Here is a 15,747-nt window from a genome sequence, read left to right on the forward strand (position 1 = left end):
TCTTTTTTCTCACCCACGCAAAATACCTAGTGCTGGCATTGTACCTGCTTGCTTTAACCCCAAAAGCAGATCGACCAGTTAGATTTCTTGCTCTGAAAAGAGATATATTCCATCAGAGGTTAACGTCCTGTCTTGGCGCTTAAACACAGCAGCGTTGTCATTGCAGCATCTTGGGGGTTGATTGCCTACCTTACCTGACCATCGAATCGTAAATATGAACGAAAAAAAAAAAGACAAGACTTTTGTGGCTGAGAACCCTACATATCCCTATCATCATCTTGGGGGCGGCACGCCATACAAACACAAGATCTCTACATGATGAAAAGGTGACGACGGCTTGGAGCGCACAAGGCTTGATTCCATTCGAAACAGGTATGGTATCCTGTTAACCGTGAATAAACAAACACATTCACAATAAGCTAGCTCATCCCCCCCCCCCCAACGTCTGCCATGCGCCCTCCCGTCTCTTGTTAGCTCAAGTAGCTCACAGGTCTTCACCGCGGTGGGTTACCAACCTTGTTAGTTCACCCTTCCAGAATCCTCCCTATCTTGGGTTTGGGGCGGCGGCGAGGTCGCCACGCGAGAAGCGGCGCTGTTGAGACACTTGAGCGGAGACATGGGATGAACAACAAGGGCAGGCAGGCGGGCGGTGGTTGTTGGCGGTCTTGTCCGTCCATTCTGTCTGGTTAAAGTGTACGAAGCTTGAATTGCGCGGCCTGGCGCAGTGAGGTAGGTGGTGGTGGTGGTGGTGGCCTGTATCATGAGGCAGATTTTCAGGGATGCAAATTTACCTTACCGAGAGGCCAGTGTGTGGCTGTGTGTGTGTTCATGATAACTACCTTACCACCGCCTGCCGAGATGGATCAATCTACGTTATGGGGTAGCAAGCAATTACGAGCGTGGTTCAGCCCCTCAGAGATAGCAACAAACCACTCTCAAGTCTGAAAAGGGAAACAAGAAGCAAAAGAGGATCAAAATAGTGAAATTGGCTTGTTGTGATCCAATCATGCAATCTTTCCTCATCAAAGCAAACTGATAAGAATGGAAAGAAGGGAGGGAATGGGCAGTGAACGTTTCGTAATAAGGAGAAAAATAATAGAAGAGCAGGCGATCTAAAATGAGATTGGTAGGGGAACGGCAGTTTTAGAAGTATGCCTCCAAGCCACCTCCGCCAATCCTTCGACTTCCCCCTGAGACAAGATCTGGGGAAGAAAGGGGCTGGAGGTATCACTGCTATCCAGTCATGGAGAGCTGAGACATGACCGAACCGAGAGCTGAGTCTCAGGCGGGAGCGGCCCTGCTGTGACACATGAGGCTGTCTGGCAGGTGCTTGAACGAGACTTGGAAACCTGGAAAGGTGCTCCTAGAATGGGCTCTTGAATACAGTCACATAAGCCTTGCTCGCAACAAACACACCGGCGGTCTTGCTATGAGTAGGTGCTGTATCATTCTTCTCGTGCTCCGCTTGTGCAACTGGCTCTGATATGATGAATTCGCGCCAATCCTTCTCGCTTCGAACAACCCTCTACAGGTTACTCCTTTCCGTCTTTCAAACTTGAACTGGTGCTTTTCTTTTCCGACCATAACCAAAACCCAATGTTATAACATTACCTGCCTGACCACCTGACCAGATCCCAACCAGAAAATTACCCATTTCATTACTATGTGCGCCAAAATATAGTGGTGGGGTATTTCATAAAAAATAATAACCACAGAAACGCAGAGGTTTTGAAAAGAAAACAAAAAAACATATACTTCGTTCAAAGAAACAATCTGCCCAAAAAAGATGCCAAAAGTGACGGCAAAACCAACCATGCTGTGCGCTTGCTTTCGCAAGCTAAGTATTTCTTACAACAACTGACGATGTGTCGGTCTTCCCATGAGCGGCACACTAATTAGCATCGATGGGAGGGACAAAAGTGTAGTTGAAGTCGATCAAACCGTCCAGCATCCAGTGCTGGGGATCCCAGACATCATAGGTGGTGGTGGCGTTGCCATAGGGCAAACCGTCCAGCATGGCACCGCCACCACCGAGGGCGGAACCGCCTGCGCTGGGCGTGAGGGCGCCGTTCGACGTTGCGATTCCCAAGTTTGCGGGGATGCTGTGCGGTGGAGGAGCTAAAGTGGTGTCGAGATGAGTCGAAGAGGCTGATGATTCATTAGCTGAATCAGGGTGCGTAGGCTGCTTGAGAGCTACCAAGGACATTTAGCTTGGAGTGATTCGGTAGGGGAGGGAGGAAAAGAAAGAGCAGGCAAAAGAAAAGCATCAAAACTTACCATCGAGCGTACCCCGACCTCTTGCTTGGTACTCTTCTCGCCAATGCCAAATCGAGTCAAATACCAAGCTCATACTATGGCGGCACCGGACTTTTAGCTGCAAGCTGTCGTCGATCTCTGGGTTATCGTTGGCCTGGAATGAGGGGCTGATGGCGTCGATACGAGCGCCGTTCCAGATCTGCACCATCAGTTCAGCTAACCGCCAGTTCAAGTCGTTTTGAATCACGCTGGTGGTTCTGATGGCTCGAATGGCGCCGTGGAACAGGTTTCTGCCCCGTTCAAAGTCGATCTGTTTAGCGAAGAAGGATCGCATAAGTTTGAGCAAAGCGAACCCGGCTGCGACCAGCATTTGCTGAATGTAGTTGGTAGCATACTGAAGGAAATAGGAGTCGCGGACTTGGTACTGATACTCTTGAGGACATTGCGACTGCGATTGCGAATCGCCCTCCAGAATGTAGTCAAGATAGCTGGTGGTGGCCCGCCAAAGAGCCATCAGGTCGTCCAGGTACGCGGGTGTTTTACTGGAGTCAAAGAAACCAGCCAGGCGGAGATGAAGACCTGCTGCCCGCAAGTGAAGATTAATGATGGGTGAGAGGTTCTGTGACAGAATGGAAGCTTGGAGCTCGTTGAACTCGCGACGATACACACGCATCAACATGGCGCGGTGTTCGTCGCCCGCGACACCTCTGGGGTCGCTGGCATTGCTATACATCTCTTTGGATACCTTGTCACAGAAGCGTTCTATTTGCAGCCTTGCCTCCAGCTCGGGCCCCAAAGAGAAAAGTCCTGATTCGCCGCCGCGAACAGCCAACGTCCAGTCGTACAGCGTCGAAGCCGGCTGACCATACCCTGTACCAATCGTCTGTGCAACAATATTGCACACTGCCCAAGTCTTGATACGGTCGTGCAGGCCATCATTGTTGAGTTCGACGGCGACTCGAGAAAAGTCGTTGATGTGGTTGGGCCGGTGCAGTCCGATGCCGGTGGCAATCTTCATCAGCACCCCGCAAAGGATGTGCGTGGGGTCGGATGATGTAGTGCTGGTAGGCAACGGCCATGTGCAGAGCAGACATAACGCCTTGACAACGTAGTAGCTCTGTGGAACCTCTCCGATGGTTGTCCAGAGATATCTTGTCAGGGGACCCGAGAGTTTAGTGAGGATGGTGGGATCGGGCAGAAACCTCCTGCTCGCAACCGCAACGATGGACCAATACAGTAACGGGTGCTGTTGATAGTATTGGTCTGGTGTCTGGTTTGGATTCAGAAATGGTAAGAATGGATGATAGCAGTTGAAGAACTGGCTGAACAGCAGACTTTCATGTTCTTCTGTGATTCGAAAGTCGTCAAGCTCGCGGGCAATGCGAGGTATCGTATAGGAGCCGCCCCGTTTGAGATGGAGCAAGGATGACACAGCTTCGTCAGAACCCATCAGGGACGGATTGCGGGTATGCGTATACTGGCTGGCGACGACGGGGGACTGCAGCTGCGAGTGGATAGCCTCATCATCTTCCTCAACCGTAAAGCCCTGGGCCTTGGCCGCCTGCACGGCACGACGTAGCTTGTCGATCTCCTTCTCCATCTCGGCATGCTTCGACCTTTTGCCAATGCGTTTGAAGTTGGACTCGATCTTGCACTCGAGTTTGAGGCGGTTGCACCTGGAGCAGCCTTGAAAGGGATCCTGGACGACATCGCAGCGCAGCTGGAGGGGGGAGAATGCGGATACAGAGGTTAGTCGAGAACGAACAGCAGACTACTACTAGACACAAAACGCCAAACAGATGACGGGAGGGTGCGCTCCGGAGACCGGGCCGGAGAACGGAGACGGCCGGCCGGCAGCCAGAGTATAATTTAGGGGCATATAGACAAGTGGACTCGGGGCCAGACTCGGCACCGGGTCCGGGTTGACGGTTGGATGTGGATGGGATGATGACTCAAAAGACCCTGGGCCTGGGGATGAAAGTAAGCGAGATGCTGTTCTCACCTTTTGCTGGCGGCACTCATTACAGGCACGTTTGACACCGGGTAGGCGGCGGCCCTTGGCCTCGGGGGAGGCATCACCACGCTCGGTGACATGGTGGTCGTCGTCTTGGTCGTCGTGGTCGTTGTCCAGCAGACTAGCCGGGCTGCTGTCGATGATGCTCCGTTTCCGCTTGTGAGGACCAGCGCCGTTCGCGCCATGGCTCCGCATGCCAGCCGCAAACTCGGGGCTTTCCATGCTGCCGGCAGATCAGGTCTGGTCGATGTCGGCCCAATCCAACTTCACTTAAGGCGACCCAAGGCCTCGATAGCAAGTAGCAAGGCAGGCAGTGGTGTTCCGGGTGGTCTCGGGTGGTGGTGGGGGGGGGGGCCCAATGTCGGTGTAATCAGGCGATCAGACGTGTGTGGGCTCGTGGGCTCCCAATCGGCCGTGACGGAATGGGACGTATCCAGATAGGCTGATGGCCGCGGCAAGTAACAAGACTACGTATACGGGCAGACGGGTGGTCTAGGTGGTCCGGTCTCGCGCGATGCGATGTGCGAGTTCTGGAGGTGAAAAAGCCGATTTACGGAAGGCTGGTCAGTCTTTGGCCGCCAAACCTTTCCTTGTACGGGCGGGGGCTCAAAACGAGCGGGGGGAGCTTCAGCACAGATTTTCAAAAAGTGCGGGGATTGATCTGAACATCTGATTGGCCGCCAGGTGGCCTCATCTCGACAACAGGATGACTCGGTTGCTCCCCTCCACGTGTGCAGCAATGGGCCCTGCATGTCGCCATGTCAATCACTCCAAGAGTCGTTCTCGTCGTTGACATTTAATCTGTGGTGCGTATCACTGTCCATCTCAGACAACACACTCCTGGCACACGGCTACACAGAGAAACACAGCAGTCGTCAACGACATTGGTGGGACAAGAAGGCCATTGTGCCTCCACGCCGAGTCTTTGCCAAGGATCCCTCCTGCCATCAGGTCACTTGCCCAATCCAAGTCAATCCATGTTCTGGGTGGTGGTGATGTTGGGATAGGGTGGTTTGGTTCACAACCCTAACCCTTGATTGATATCAAGGTCTTCTGTCCACCTTTTGTAACGCCACCTAGATTTACCTGCGGTGACAATAGAACATGGACATAGAGAGAGAGAGAGAGAGAGAGAGAGAGAGAGCTAACTGGATTGCCAGGGGTTCATATGAGACCAGATGGATCTTTGGCTTCGGACTTCAACCTCCCCGCAAGGCTGAAGTGGGTATCCATTAGCTTCGTTTCTTTTCCTACTCTTCCCGAACAGGAAGCTATTCAATCGTCTTATACAATTAGCGGCCGGTGACGGCGATCGTTAGCCATGGCGCAATTGCTCTGTGGATTACCGCTCGTCCGTCACCCAAAACGGTCTTGACGTTGGACGCGTTGCGCCTTATCAACCGCCCTTTCGTCGAAATAGCTATCATGTTCACGTTCGGCAAAACTCAAAGGTATCATGGCAATTAATTTCCGAGGACTTCTGAATTCAGCAGGCAATCTTTCACCACGTCGCGAATATCCGAGTGGTCTGCTCGTACGGAGATCAGTTAATTACTGCGGCCGCCTTCTTGTTTCTATCAAGATATATCCTTTTTGGGCACCCTGGTAGAGGCCTGATATCCAGGAGCAATGGTTTTATTCTACTTTTCTCGTCACCGCCACCCTTCGCAATATCTTGAAGACCCTTCAGGCTGCCTGGTTGGACTGCAGCGGTCTGCACATAGGAACTTATTACTTCCAGTATCTGTAACGTCTCGGCTGCTAACAAGGTCCGTCACAAGTTCCTCGCCGATCTCCCCGACCGGTCAAAACCATTGATCTGGGAGGGGGGGCAGCAGTCGACCATCCTGGAGCTTGGTACCCGAAATAATACCTGGCACAGTTTGATGGTGCTCCCCTCCGCCGCACTTGGTTCTCGCGGCTACCATCTTTTATCGCCTTGTACCCCTGGTTCGACGAGTGATATTTGAAACAGCTACGAGCTTGGGATCTCGTGAAGGTGGCCGAGTGATGGTGCTGAGAACAACCACGTCGCAATTTCACAGCACATCAGCACTGTGTTCCCTGTGTTGTATCTGCACAGTATGGCAAAGTTCCAAAAATGACTTTTGCGTCTGGGTTCCTCGAGGTTGGAAGATGGGCGTCCTCGCCCCCATCATTCACCCTGATCACTGACAGCGGCCCGGAGACTTTTCCTGTTCCATGTTGATCTCCTGTTGCTGCTGTCCAATAGCCCATGGCTATGGGCCAGAGCCATGGAGGAGGGTTGCCGCCGTGGAGATGAATTCCGCCGCCCAGGCGGAGATGATAGACAACCAAGACGCAGCCCTAGGAGATGAGATCACGGTCTGGCCCCTTGATGCATGTAGCATGCTCTGGCTTGCAGGAACGGCTGACGAATCGGTTCGATACAGAGGGTGTGGTGCCATGAGTCGAAGATTGTATGGGGTTGTGGTGTGCTTGCTTGTCTGTTACTTGTCTGTAATTTCAAGTGCTATGCGTATCCGCGATCAGGTGGGAGATGTACCAGTACTGGTACCGGTACAACAACAGCAAACCCACGTGTGCTGTTGGTTGATGTTCTGGGCCAACATGCATATTTCTGCAGGTCGGCTGTTGGTTCTCCCTCCGGAAGCCATTGGCGGCTATCGAGACACGCCGAGAGGCGAGAAGGATTGGTGATTTAACAAAGGATCTGTCGAGAATGCTATTTCGCTCGCTGCAACTGGCCGGATCTGGCGATGCTCCGGGGGTGGCTGCAGACCTACCGTGGGGAGGGAGGCGAGGACATATCACCGCCACGTCTTCCCGCATATAGGGCAGACACAGGTGATTTGACGCGTTTATTTGAAAAGAAGACTATGAGGCCGTGGTTGTTGCGTTAATTCGTGGACCGAAGGCACATTGCTGCCTGATAAGCTGCCTTTTATTTCAGCTCACCGTAGCAGCCTTTTACGGTACTCTGGGGCCAATTGTTTCGAATAGTGCCGAAGAACGATGACCGCTGACGGCCGCCACGGCAGAATACATCGAAGTGAATCCTGTACAAGGGTGGTTGATACCTTCGTCACTCTGTCATGGCAACAGCATGGTCATGTCCTGTCCTTGCTGGTGCGTTTTACAGCCCACGCCCTGGACAAAAGAATTACTGGCAGTTATTTTGTCTCCAGGGTGCGGCTGGGCCTGCGAATTTTGACAATTATTTCGATGGTGAAACCAATCTGATTGCGCTAGACATGTTCACTGGAGCGAGAGTGAAGGGGTAACAGGGCAGCTTAGGCAACCGACAGGGTGACAGGAACCGTCCCTTCCAGCTCTGGTGGCACAGAGAGTGGAAAGTAAGAATCTCGTTGAGATAACTAGATTTTATAACAAGGATTTCAAAATCAACATCAATTACTCCGTCTGTAACAAAGGTGCATGGGGTACCGTAGGTGCCTCTAGCCATACGCACATTTAGAGGGCTTTGACGCGGATAGTTAGCTTCGTAGACGAACTATAGTAATACAACTCAAATAGAATATGCAACACATTCATCATCATTTCAAAAAGCATTGACTTAGCTCACATCTAATTTGGATGCAAAGTGATGATGGTGGTGATTACCCCTTTTTTTACCTAAGGAGGTGGCGAGAGCTCAAAAATCAGCCACATGCACTAAATAGACTGTGGCTGAAGCTCTTTCTGTATCAATGACGTTGCACCCCATCGCCAATCGCAAAACGGAAAAGTTGCGAACTTTGACTCTCTCCAAGCACGATATTTCCCTGAAGATATCGGCTTCAAAAATGGGCGGCGCAAGCTCCAAACCAGCACAGAATGCTGTGCGCAAGTTTCCGACCAGAGCTCCAGGATCCGCGACCCCCTCGTCTCTCACAGCTGTGAGAAATGCAGCTCCAGAATCAACAACACCACCAACGCCATCTCCAGCATCTCGAGCGCAAACACAGGCTGTACCCCCAAAGTCCACAACTCAACTTGCGCCACGGCCCTCTGTCACGAAGAATGAGTGTTAGTACTGCCTTTCCGACAGATATCCAACCAACATTATGTGCTAACAACCTACCCAAAGCCGCCGGTCGACCCTCTCCATCTTCGAAACAAGATTCCTACTCCGCAAACCCAGACAAGACCCCCTCAGATTACCCATCCACCGCTTTTGCCTCGCGCCTCAAACAAATGGGCGCTGTCCAGCCTAACCCAACATACTCCCCCTCCTCAATAGCATCGCCGCTAGTCGACGCTTCAGGCATTTCTCAGTCCATCTCCGGCCCCATGTTTCCCTCGGCGAAGAATAACCCTACTCTTGGAGCGCTGGAAAACCGCAGGCGGCTAGAGGAACAGGCAAAGCGGGAGATGGAGGACTGGGGCAAGTCTACTCATCAAGGGAAGGAGCTCTTGGATATCGGCACCATTAAGAAGATCTTCGTCCTGAGTGAACAGGGCGAGTCAGATCAGGCGATTGAGAAACAACTAGGGCTGAAAAAGGGGGTCGTGGCTAAGCTCGGAAGGGACTTTCTCTCCATCGCCTCATGAGCATAAGCAAGTAAAAAGGGACAAGAAAGCAACTTCTTATACCAAGTCCTGCTCCTGCCGGCGTAGGCTATCAGACCCTTGGAACTCCCTCTTGTAAGACTAGAAACCAAAGGAAGAACGAAGAGATAGGACGTCTCTTCCTGTACAAATACCATACGATACCCGTCTTTGAACTCAACCCCCAGCTCAAGTTTACCAAGCACAGTGCCCTCCGTCCACTCTCAAGTCAGCCCCCGTCATAAAGCTGCTTGCCTCGCTGAGCAAAAAGATGGCCGCGCCTCTGTACTCTTCCGGATAGCTCAGTCGCTTCAACATGTTGGCATCCGGCCAGGCGGTCCTCCGTTCGGGAAAGGCGTCGAACAAGCCTGCCGTCATAGCCGTGACGATGTACCCGGGCGAAAGCGAGTTAACTCTGATGCCGTGCTCACCCCACTCCGCGGCGAGGTTTCTCGCAAGCTGCAAGACCGCAGCCTTGGAGGCGTTATACGCCCTATTCATGATCATCTCATTAGCATCCCCAAGCATGCTCATCAGAAAAGAGGGAAGAAAAACTCACGGGCAAATCAACCCCCTATTCGCCACCGTCCCACTCATGCTGCCCACGAGCACCAAACTCCCCCTCTGCTTTCGTGCAATCATCTCCCTCGCCACCGCCTGCGCGGTCATGAACACGCCCGTAACGTTCACCCCCATCATCTTGTCGACATCTTCCTTTTTGTACTCGAGCGCGGGCGTCTCTTGTTGTATCCCTGCCGCGGCGACCAGGCCGTTGATTTTCCCTTCCTTTTCTGCGATGCCGCCGACGATGGTCTCCAGGGCGGATTGGTCACGCACGTCAACTTGGTGGGCGGTTAGGGCGCCGGAGGGGAAGGACTGCTGGACGGAGAGGAACTCGGGAGTTGGGGGGAGGAGGTCGAGGGCGTGGACTTTGGCGCCGGCGGAGAGGAGGGCTGCGGCTTGGGTTAGGCCTAGGCCGCGGGCGCCGCCGGTGATGAGGATGATGTGGTTTTGGAGGGTGAAGAGGTCTTTGAACGGCGGGGAGTAAGGGGGTTGGGTTAAGTCGGTTTGGAGGGAGGTGGAGGAGGAGAAGGGTCGGGTGGTGTTGGGAAGGGGGATGGTGGTGGTCTGACGGGTGATATGAAGTGGGTTGTTTCTGGGGAGTGAGGTGGCAGGTCGCAAGGTCATGGATCTGGCCGCTCTGGAGGCAGTTCTGGGGAGGAGGGAGGCCATTTTTTGTGGCTTTCTGACACGTTCTTGGGGTGTTGGTCTCCTGAGGGTCTGTGGGGGCTTCCGAGAGTGAGGCTTTGTGTCGCAAGCAGTTGTCTCGCTTGTCTTTGGAGGAATGTGAAGTCGAGGCAACAATGATACACGGAGACTGTTATATAGGCTCTCAAGCCTCTCAGGTCCCTGCATTAGACCACATCTTAGCGCGAGTCTATCTGATACACATAGGTACACATCATACGCCAATTCTGATGATCAACCACCCTCCTCTTTCAGATTCCCCTCTCGGCCCCTATCTGCCAGCTCAACTCGATCCTCAAGCCTCAGATTCAAGTCCGAACCGGCACAACCCCAGGATACGGTGCAGCTAACAACGCCGTGTCATGCAACCGGTGAGATGGCCCTGGACCGGTCAACTTCAGATCCAACCCTACCCACTCACCCAAGTCCAATAGAACGGGGCCTGAACCGTATCAAGAACCGCAGTAGCACGCAATATCAAACGTGGTTGCCTCCTCCCACTGCTACAGCATCGAGATGCAGATTCGAGACCGCCCAGCTAAACGCCGATCACCTCGATGTGGGGAAAGCTCGAGGGAGCATTGGATTTTGGAGCAGCGACGGGTTTTCCTCTTGAGGAAGGGCCGAGGGGTAGTAGATATCTGGGCGCGTGGCCTACAGTGGTCTCAGCACACAACATGATGTTGACTGATGGTAGAATGACGCTGGCCAGTGGTTCGGGCACCCCACTCGCACAGTTGATGTCGAAAGTGGCAGAGAGCGGAGCTATAGCTGCAGCAAGTCGAGAAAGCAGCTAGAGGGGTGTGATTCTCAGTAGCGTCCTTTTATCACAAAGCGTCCCGATCGAGCGGCGTACATCTCAAGGTGACAAGTCAACCTGCACGAGATGCACCTTGATAAATCCCGAACCAGGTCCCAGTTGGTCCAGATCGCGACTGGCTCGCTGTATCCGCGCCTATTGGCTTGAAGCCAACAGGCTGGGTTACTTTCTACCACCATCACATCGATTACCAGTCTGTTGTGAATGGAGGAGATTCTGCCCCTCGAGCCATGGCAAGTGTGAGGTAGGACAGGAGAGAAACAGCCGGCTCGCGGCTTGGGCCGGATGCTGTCCTACCCACCACATAGACATTGTCTACACCACCGGAAAGATTGAAGTCGCTCCCGCCATGGTTCCCGCGCTGACCACTTATCTTGGGGTACACACCTTCTCGGCAGTTGTATTCTCTGTCCCACCATATCGCAGTTCGATATCCTCGATTCCTGTTGAGACATGGCCATCGCGAACCTTGTTCCCCCGTTCTCTGATATTTTCGCGAGACATTCGCTGAAATGTTCTTTCTATAGAGGGGTTCGGTCGCCAAGCCCGGATCCCCCGCTTCTGCATGCCGGGTAACGTAACCGCGTTCGGCATCTCCGTGAGCTCGTTGCGAGTTGATCAAGGGAATGAAAAGGCAGGTCGGCCCTCCTGGAAATCTTCCGAAACCAGGCTCATCTTCCGCAGCGTGCCCGGTCCAGGGGGCCATCCGGCATGCAGGTTGCGCATTCCGGCTCCGACATGCGACCTTACGTAAGAAACCCCCATTCTTTGCGCCGGCTCAAGTTGCGATGGAATTGCTATTTCAGTATTTCAGGTAACCCGCACGAGCCATGGTGCCCTCTAAGATGCCCCTTTCAATATCCCGCGGCGGCCCTTGCCTTTCCTATGTCCTGTTATCAACACCAATACCTCAACGGCCGAGTTTCATCATGACTCAGCGGCCCACTGTAACATGCTGCTCTTGATAAGCATGAACTATCGGCCTTCGTATGGATGCTCCTTTTGCACCCAAAGAGAGCCAGCTGGAGCAAAAGAAGCGGCGCCAGCAGCAACAGCAGCAATGTCCGGTCCTGGCATAGGTTTGTGCTGATGGTTCCTTTAGCATGGGGTTTGGCGTAGCTGCGACGAGCGCGCTAATCAACGGTAGGAGGAAGGTTCCCCAAAAGGGACTCGGGTTGTGTCGGTGCGGGCCAAGAATCCGTGCTTTCGGGAAGACCCGCCGGGTCGCTGATCTCTTTGCCTTGACGACAACCTCCGGAGCTCCGTCTCCGGACGGGACGGCACCGCACACTACACAACGGGCGGAACAAGAACAGATATTTTTTTCTCGCTGATATCCATATCCCCACAGCGCCATAATGAGTGGTTTAACGTTGTTCCCAGCCGTTCGAATCGGGGGATCTGCAGATAGCCTTCTATTATTCATTCCCGACAGTGGACCCTCATGCGTAGTAATTTGCTTTTTTACGAATACCGGTGCAGCTAGAAGCCACCAATCGGCGATCGGAAAGACGGCAAGACTCTCTGGTGGAGAGAGCATCTCAGCAGATGGTCACGAATTCCTTCAGAAATGGCTGATGGTGATGTGAACATGTCGCCAGATGGGGGTTAGGGTCATTGGCACAGTGGGCAAAGAGTGGCTCCTGTGTGTGGAGGCTGATGATGCTTAGCTGACGCGCCAAACTGGCTTCAGCAATCCGCTGACCGCTTCTCCCCTCAATTCAACGTTTCACCATGTCTGCGTTAGCCTCTTCGAACCGTCTTCTCGAACGATTTGCCATGGCGTAGCTCACCAGCCCTCCAACCGCAACGTCAATCAGGCCCGAACGGAACGATCCGTCATGCCATGCGTGGCTTCCCGCGGCTTTCCTTTTTTGACAAAAACGGAGACTTGACACCTCGCTTGATGCTCATCTCTTTGGAGATTTGCAACTGGAGCCGCCAAGTTGCACGGCTTTCGCTAGGTTTCGCGCCGACGTCTTCCTCAGCAAAAGAAACAGCCATGACCGAGGCTTCAGGCGAAGTCATACGATATCGGATTGCCGAAGCGACGTCCCCATGATGGACCAGGGTCTCGGTGGGTGATGGGTGAGGCGACAGCAGGGGTACCTGAACCCCCGTGTCCAGTCTCTCCATTGATATCTTTCGATTTGTGTCCTTCTAGATTTTCTGCCGAACCGCCGCACCCCGACTCGAGCCATTCCATCCAGGACCCTGGGAGATTGCCTGAACAACACGAGAAGAGCGCTTTCGTCTATTGAGCTGGCGTCAAACTTTACGCCATGGTTCGTCGGAATTATCGGGTTCAAGCCATGGCCACGGTGCAACTCTTGTGATGGGGATATGACAGCAATCTGACAGTGACAGCGGGCTCTCGTTGCTGTCAACCCTTCATTTGTCTCTATCGACAAAATTCCATTCACCATCCCTGTCTGTACCCATATCCCGATGACGTCGATTCCATTCCGGTGGGCTCGGAGAAAAATTAACCTCGAAAATCCGCACAAAACGGCAGCAAGCCCGACGACACAGTGGCCTAGCCAGCAATCGACCTCTTGGCAGAGCGGGGAGTGGAAACTATGGCAATATATTTGTGGGATAATATCACCAGGTCCCTCATGAATAGCCGGCACTAGGTGGGAGACGGTTCTGCTCCGTCGTGATGGGAGATTGTGTATTTCCAAATAGTCCCGTATGGGTGACTTTTCGGGCAGCAGAAAGAGCGTGGCGTCCGAAAATCCGCACAGAACCACGCGACTATGGGCTCCTGTGACAGGCATGGCACAGACCCGCAAGGCTGAAGCCATCGCCAAGTTGTGTCGGCAGTGGAACTCGTGGGACTGGAGCACCCCCTGCACGACACATGGCAGCCTCGAGTGGCAGCGATGGGACCCTCGCAACACGGAAAGACTTTTCCAAACAGCGCTTCGCACACACATGTCAATCTAGCAATCTTCTGGTTCATCCTTGCGAGCCGCGACTATCGTACGAGCTAGCTGACCTAGGCCGGACTATGACTCGCCGCGCCCTTGAAAAAAAAAACATCAATTTCCACTTTTTCGGTTTCACCCTGTGTGGTATATAGTCAACACTATGTCCCATCACGGCGCCCGCAGGACCGCTGGTCTTTCACACAGTAGCAGCTCTGTAGTATTTGTAGGCCAAGCAAGAGAATAGCAGCAGCAGCTTGGCACCCACGCCGGTTTCTCGCCCCGTCCATCCGTTCGTTCGTTTTCTCGACTTATCGGTTGACCAACTTCCACCTCGACATCACAATCATCATCTCGAGTGGTAATAAGTCCAAGGGACACATTCGATTGGGGAGGTACACTCACAAACACCCACAAAACGCCGTCAGACAGCAGCAATTTGGCTCAAAATGGCGCTCACATATCAGCAATCAAAACTGGTCAAGGACACCATCCCGGCTCTCCGAGAGCACGGTGAGAAGATCACGACCATCTTCTACAAGAACATGCTTCGCGACCACCCGGAGTTGAACAACTACTTCAACAGCGTCAACCAGAAGAATGGCCGGCAACCGCGTGCCTTGACCTCTGTCATCCTCAGCTTCGCCTCCAACATCAACCACATCAGCGAGCTGATCCCCAAGTTTGAGCGCATGTGCAACAAGCACTGCTCTCTCGGTATCCAGCCTGAACACTACGAGATTGTCGGCAAATACCTGATCATGGCCTTCACCGAGGTGCTTGGCCCAGCAATGACACCGCAGGTGCACTCGGCTTGGGAGAAGGCGTACTGGTTGTTGGCCAAGATGCTCATTGGGCGGGAGGCGCAGCTTTACAGAGACTTTGAGTCGTGGAGCTCATGGCGCAAGTTCAAGATTGACCGGGTGGTGCCAGAGACGGAGGATATCTACTCCTTCTATCTCGTGCCACAAGACGGCAAGAAGTTGCCCAAGTTCTTCCCAGGACAGTACATCTCTTTGCGGGTGAACGGCCCGGAGGGCTATCTCCAGTCAAGACAGTACTCGCTCAGTGAGGCGTGGAAGCCTGACTACTACCGCATTACGGTCAAGAGGGATGAAGGCGCCAGGTATTCCAACTCGGTTTCACAATCGTACTTTCATCCTGGTGTTGTGTCCAACCTCTTGATCGACTCGATGCCCGCTGGCACCATGGTCGACGTTTCTCACCCCGCCGGCGAGTTCTTCCTTGACACCAACAACTCCAGCAACGTCCCCATCGTCCTCATCTCGGCCGGTGTCGGTGTTGCGCCCATGGTCGCCATTGCCAACGAAGTCGTTGCGACACAACCCAACAGGCCAATCTCGTGGATCCACGGCTCCAGGAAATCGGTACCGTTTGAGGAGCACATCACACACCTGAGACGCACCAACCCCAACTTCCACACCAATATCTTCAAGACACACCTTGCCGGGAGCGACGTGGTGGGGGTAAACTACAACTACGACTTCCGCATGGACCTCGCCAAGGTCAACCCCGACGACCTCCACCTCAACCACGGCGGCACCGAGTACTTCATCTGCGGTCCCGAGCAGTTCATGCTCGAGATGTCAGATTACCTCAAGAGCCAGGGCGTGCTGACCCAGCGCGTCCATTTTGAGCTCTTCTCGACTGGTGACCTTGCGTTCAAGCACCAATGAGTGTGAGCTTTTCTCACGGAGATGACGGACGGCGACGACGACGAAGCGGAGTTATCCCCCTTTGTGACATGCCGAGATGATGCTCGCTTTTTAGCATCCCGATCTTTTCTTTTTGCGGGCTGAGGAGAGTTCCTTGGTCAGTCTGCTTCAGGCAGGACCGGAGCAGAAAGCAACATTTCCGTACATTTATACATACACGTACACACATATTTGTACTGACAAAGGAGGAAGAGAAATGGGGGAGAGAAG

At 53.3% G+C, this 15,747-nt stretch overlaps 5 protein-coding genes across 5 annotated transcripts; 3 read left to right on the forward strand and 2 right to left on the reverse strand.

Moving 5' to 3' along the window:
- Positions 1–445: 445 nt before the first annotated feature.
- QC763_103430 (uncharacterized protein) lies at positions 446–5,055 on the reverse strand. Its single transcript, XM_062906903.1, has 4 exons — positions 4,259–5,055; positions 2,278–3,976; positions 845–2,193; positions 446–791 (listed from the first exon to the last, which is right to left on the reverse strand). Exons 1-3 carry the CDS (start codon positions 4,490–4,492, stop codon positions 1,892–1,894), a joined length of 2,235 nt encoding a protein of 744 aa, XP_062769799.1. The 5' UTR covers positions 4,493–5,055; the 3' UTR covers positions 446–791; positions 845–1,891.
- A 2,771-nt stretch (positions 5,056–7,826) lies between these two features.
- QC763_103450 (uncharacterized protein) lies at positions 7,827–11,473 on the reverse strand. The gene is made up of 2 exons (XM_062906905.1): positions 9,363–11,473; positions 7,827–9,296 (listed from the first exon to the last, which is right to left on the reverse strand). The coding sequence occupies exons 1-2, from the start codon at positions 10,217–10,219 to the stop codon at positions 8,999–9,001; spliced, it is 1,155 nt and encodes a 384-aa protein (XP_062769800.1). The 5' UTR covers positions 10,220–11,473; the 3' UTR covers positions 7,827–8,998.
- Positions 7,978–8,979, forward strand: QC763_103440 (uncharacterized protein). The gene is made up of 2 exons (XM_062906904.1): positions 7,978–8,281; positions 8,343–8,979. The coding sequence occupies exons 1-2, from the start codon at positions 8,059–8,061 to the stop codon at positions 8,804–8,806; spliced, it is 687 nt and encodes a 228-aa protein (XP_062769801.1). The 5' UTR covers positions 7,978–8,058; the 3' UTR covers positions 8,807–8,979.
- A 95-nt stretch (positions 11,474–11,568) lies between the features above and the next one.
- Positions 11,569–14,069, forward strand: QC763_103455 (uncharacterized protein). The gene is made up of 2 exons (XM_062906906.1): positions 11,569–11,950; positions 12,019–14,069. Exons 1-2 carry the CDS (start codon positions 11,865–11,867, stop codon positions 12,203–12,205), a joined length of 273 nt encoding a protein of 90 aa, XP_062769802.1. The 5' UTR covers positions 11,569–11,864; the 3' UTR covers positions 12,206–14,069.
- A 181-nt stretch (positions 14,070–14,250) lies between these two features.
- On the forward strand, positions 14,251–15,498 carry QC763_103460 (uncharacterized protein; the record flags this gene model as incomplete). The annotated part of the gene is made up of 1 exon (XM_062906907.1): positions 14,251–15,498. The coding sequence occupies one exon, from the start codon at positions 14,251–14,253 to the stop codon at positions 15,496–15,498; it is 1,248 nt and encodes a 415-aa protein (XP_062769803.1).
- Positions 15,499–15,747: the final 249 nt, after the last annotated feature.

Source organism: Podospora pseudopauciseta, chromosome 1 (assembly GCF_035222475.1).
Source record: "Podospora pseudopauciseta strain CBS 411.78 chromosome 1, whole genome shotgun sequence".
Lineage (NCBI taxonomy): Eukaryota > Fungi > Ascomycota > Sordariomycetes > Sordariales > Podosporaceae > Podospora > Podospora pseudopauciseta.

Coding starts and splice junctions, on each gene's coding strand:
- QC763_103440 (XM_062906904.1), top strand. CDS start 8,059: ATGGGCGGCGCAAGCTCCAAACCAGCACAGAATGCTGTGCGCAAGTTT. Junction 8,282..8,342: donor CTCTGTCACGAAGAATGAGT/GTTAGTACTGCC, acceptor ACCTACCCAAAG/CCGCCGGTCGACCCTCTCCA.
- QC763_103455 (XM_062906906.1), top strand. CDS start 11,865: ATGCTCCTTTTGCACCCAAAGAGAGCCAGCTGGAGCAAAAGAAGCGGC. Junction 11,951..12,018: donor AATGTCCGGTCCTGGCATAG/GTTTGTGCTGAT, acceptor AATCAACGGTAG/GAGGAAGGTTCCCCAAAAGG.
- QC763_103430 (XM_062906903.1), bottom strand. CDS start 4,492: ATGGAAAGCCCCGAGTTTGCGGCTGGCATGCGGAGCCATGGCGCGAAC. Junction 3,977..4,258: donor ATGAGTGCCGCCAGCAAAAG/GTGAGAACAGCA, acceptor TCCCCCCTCCAG/CTGCGCTGCGATGTCGTCCA. Junction 2,194..2,277: donor AGGTCGGGGTACGCTCGATG/GTAAGTTTTGAT, acceptor TGTCCTTGGTAG/CTCTCAAGCAGCCTACGCAC.
- QC763_103450 (XM_062906905.1), bottom strand. CDS start 10,219: ATGCAGGGACCTGAGAGGCTTGAGAGCCTATATAACAGTCTCCGTGTA. Junction 9,297..9,362: donor AATAGGGGGTTGATTTGCCC/GTGAGTTTTTCT, acceptor GATCATGAATAG/GGCGTATAACGCCTCCAAGG.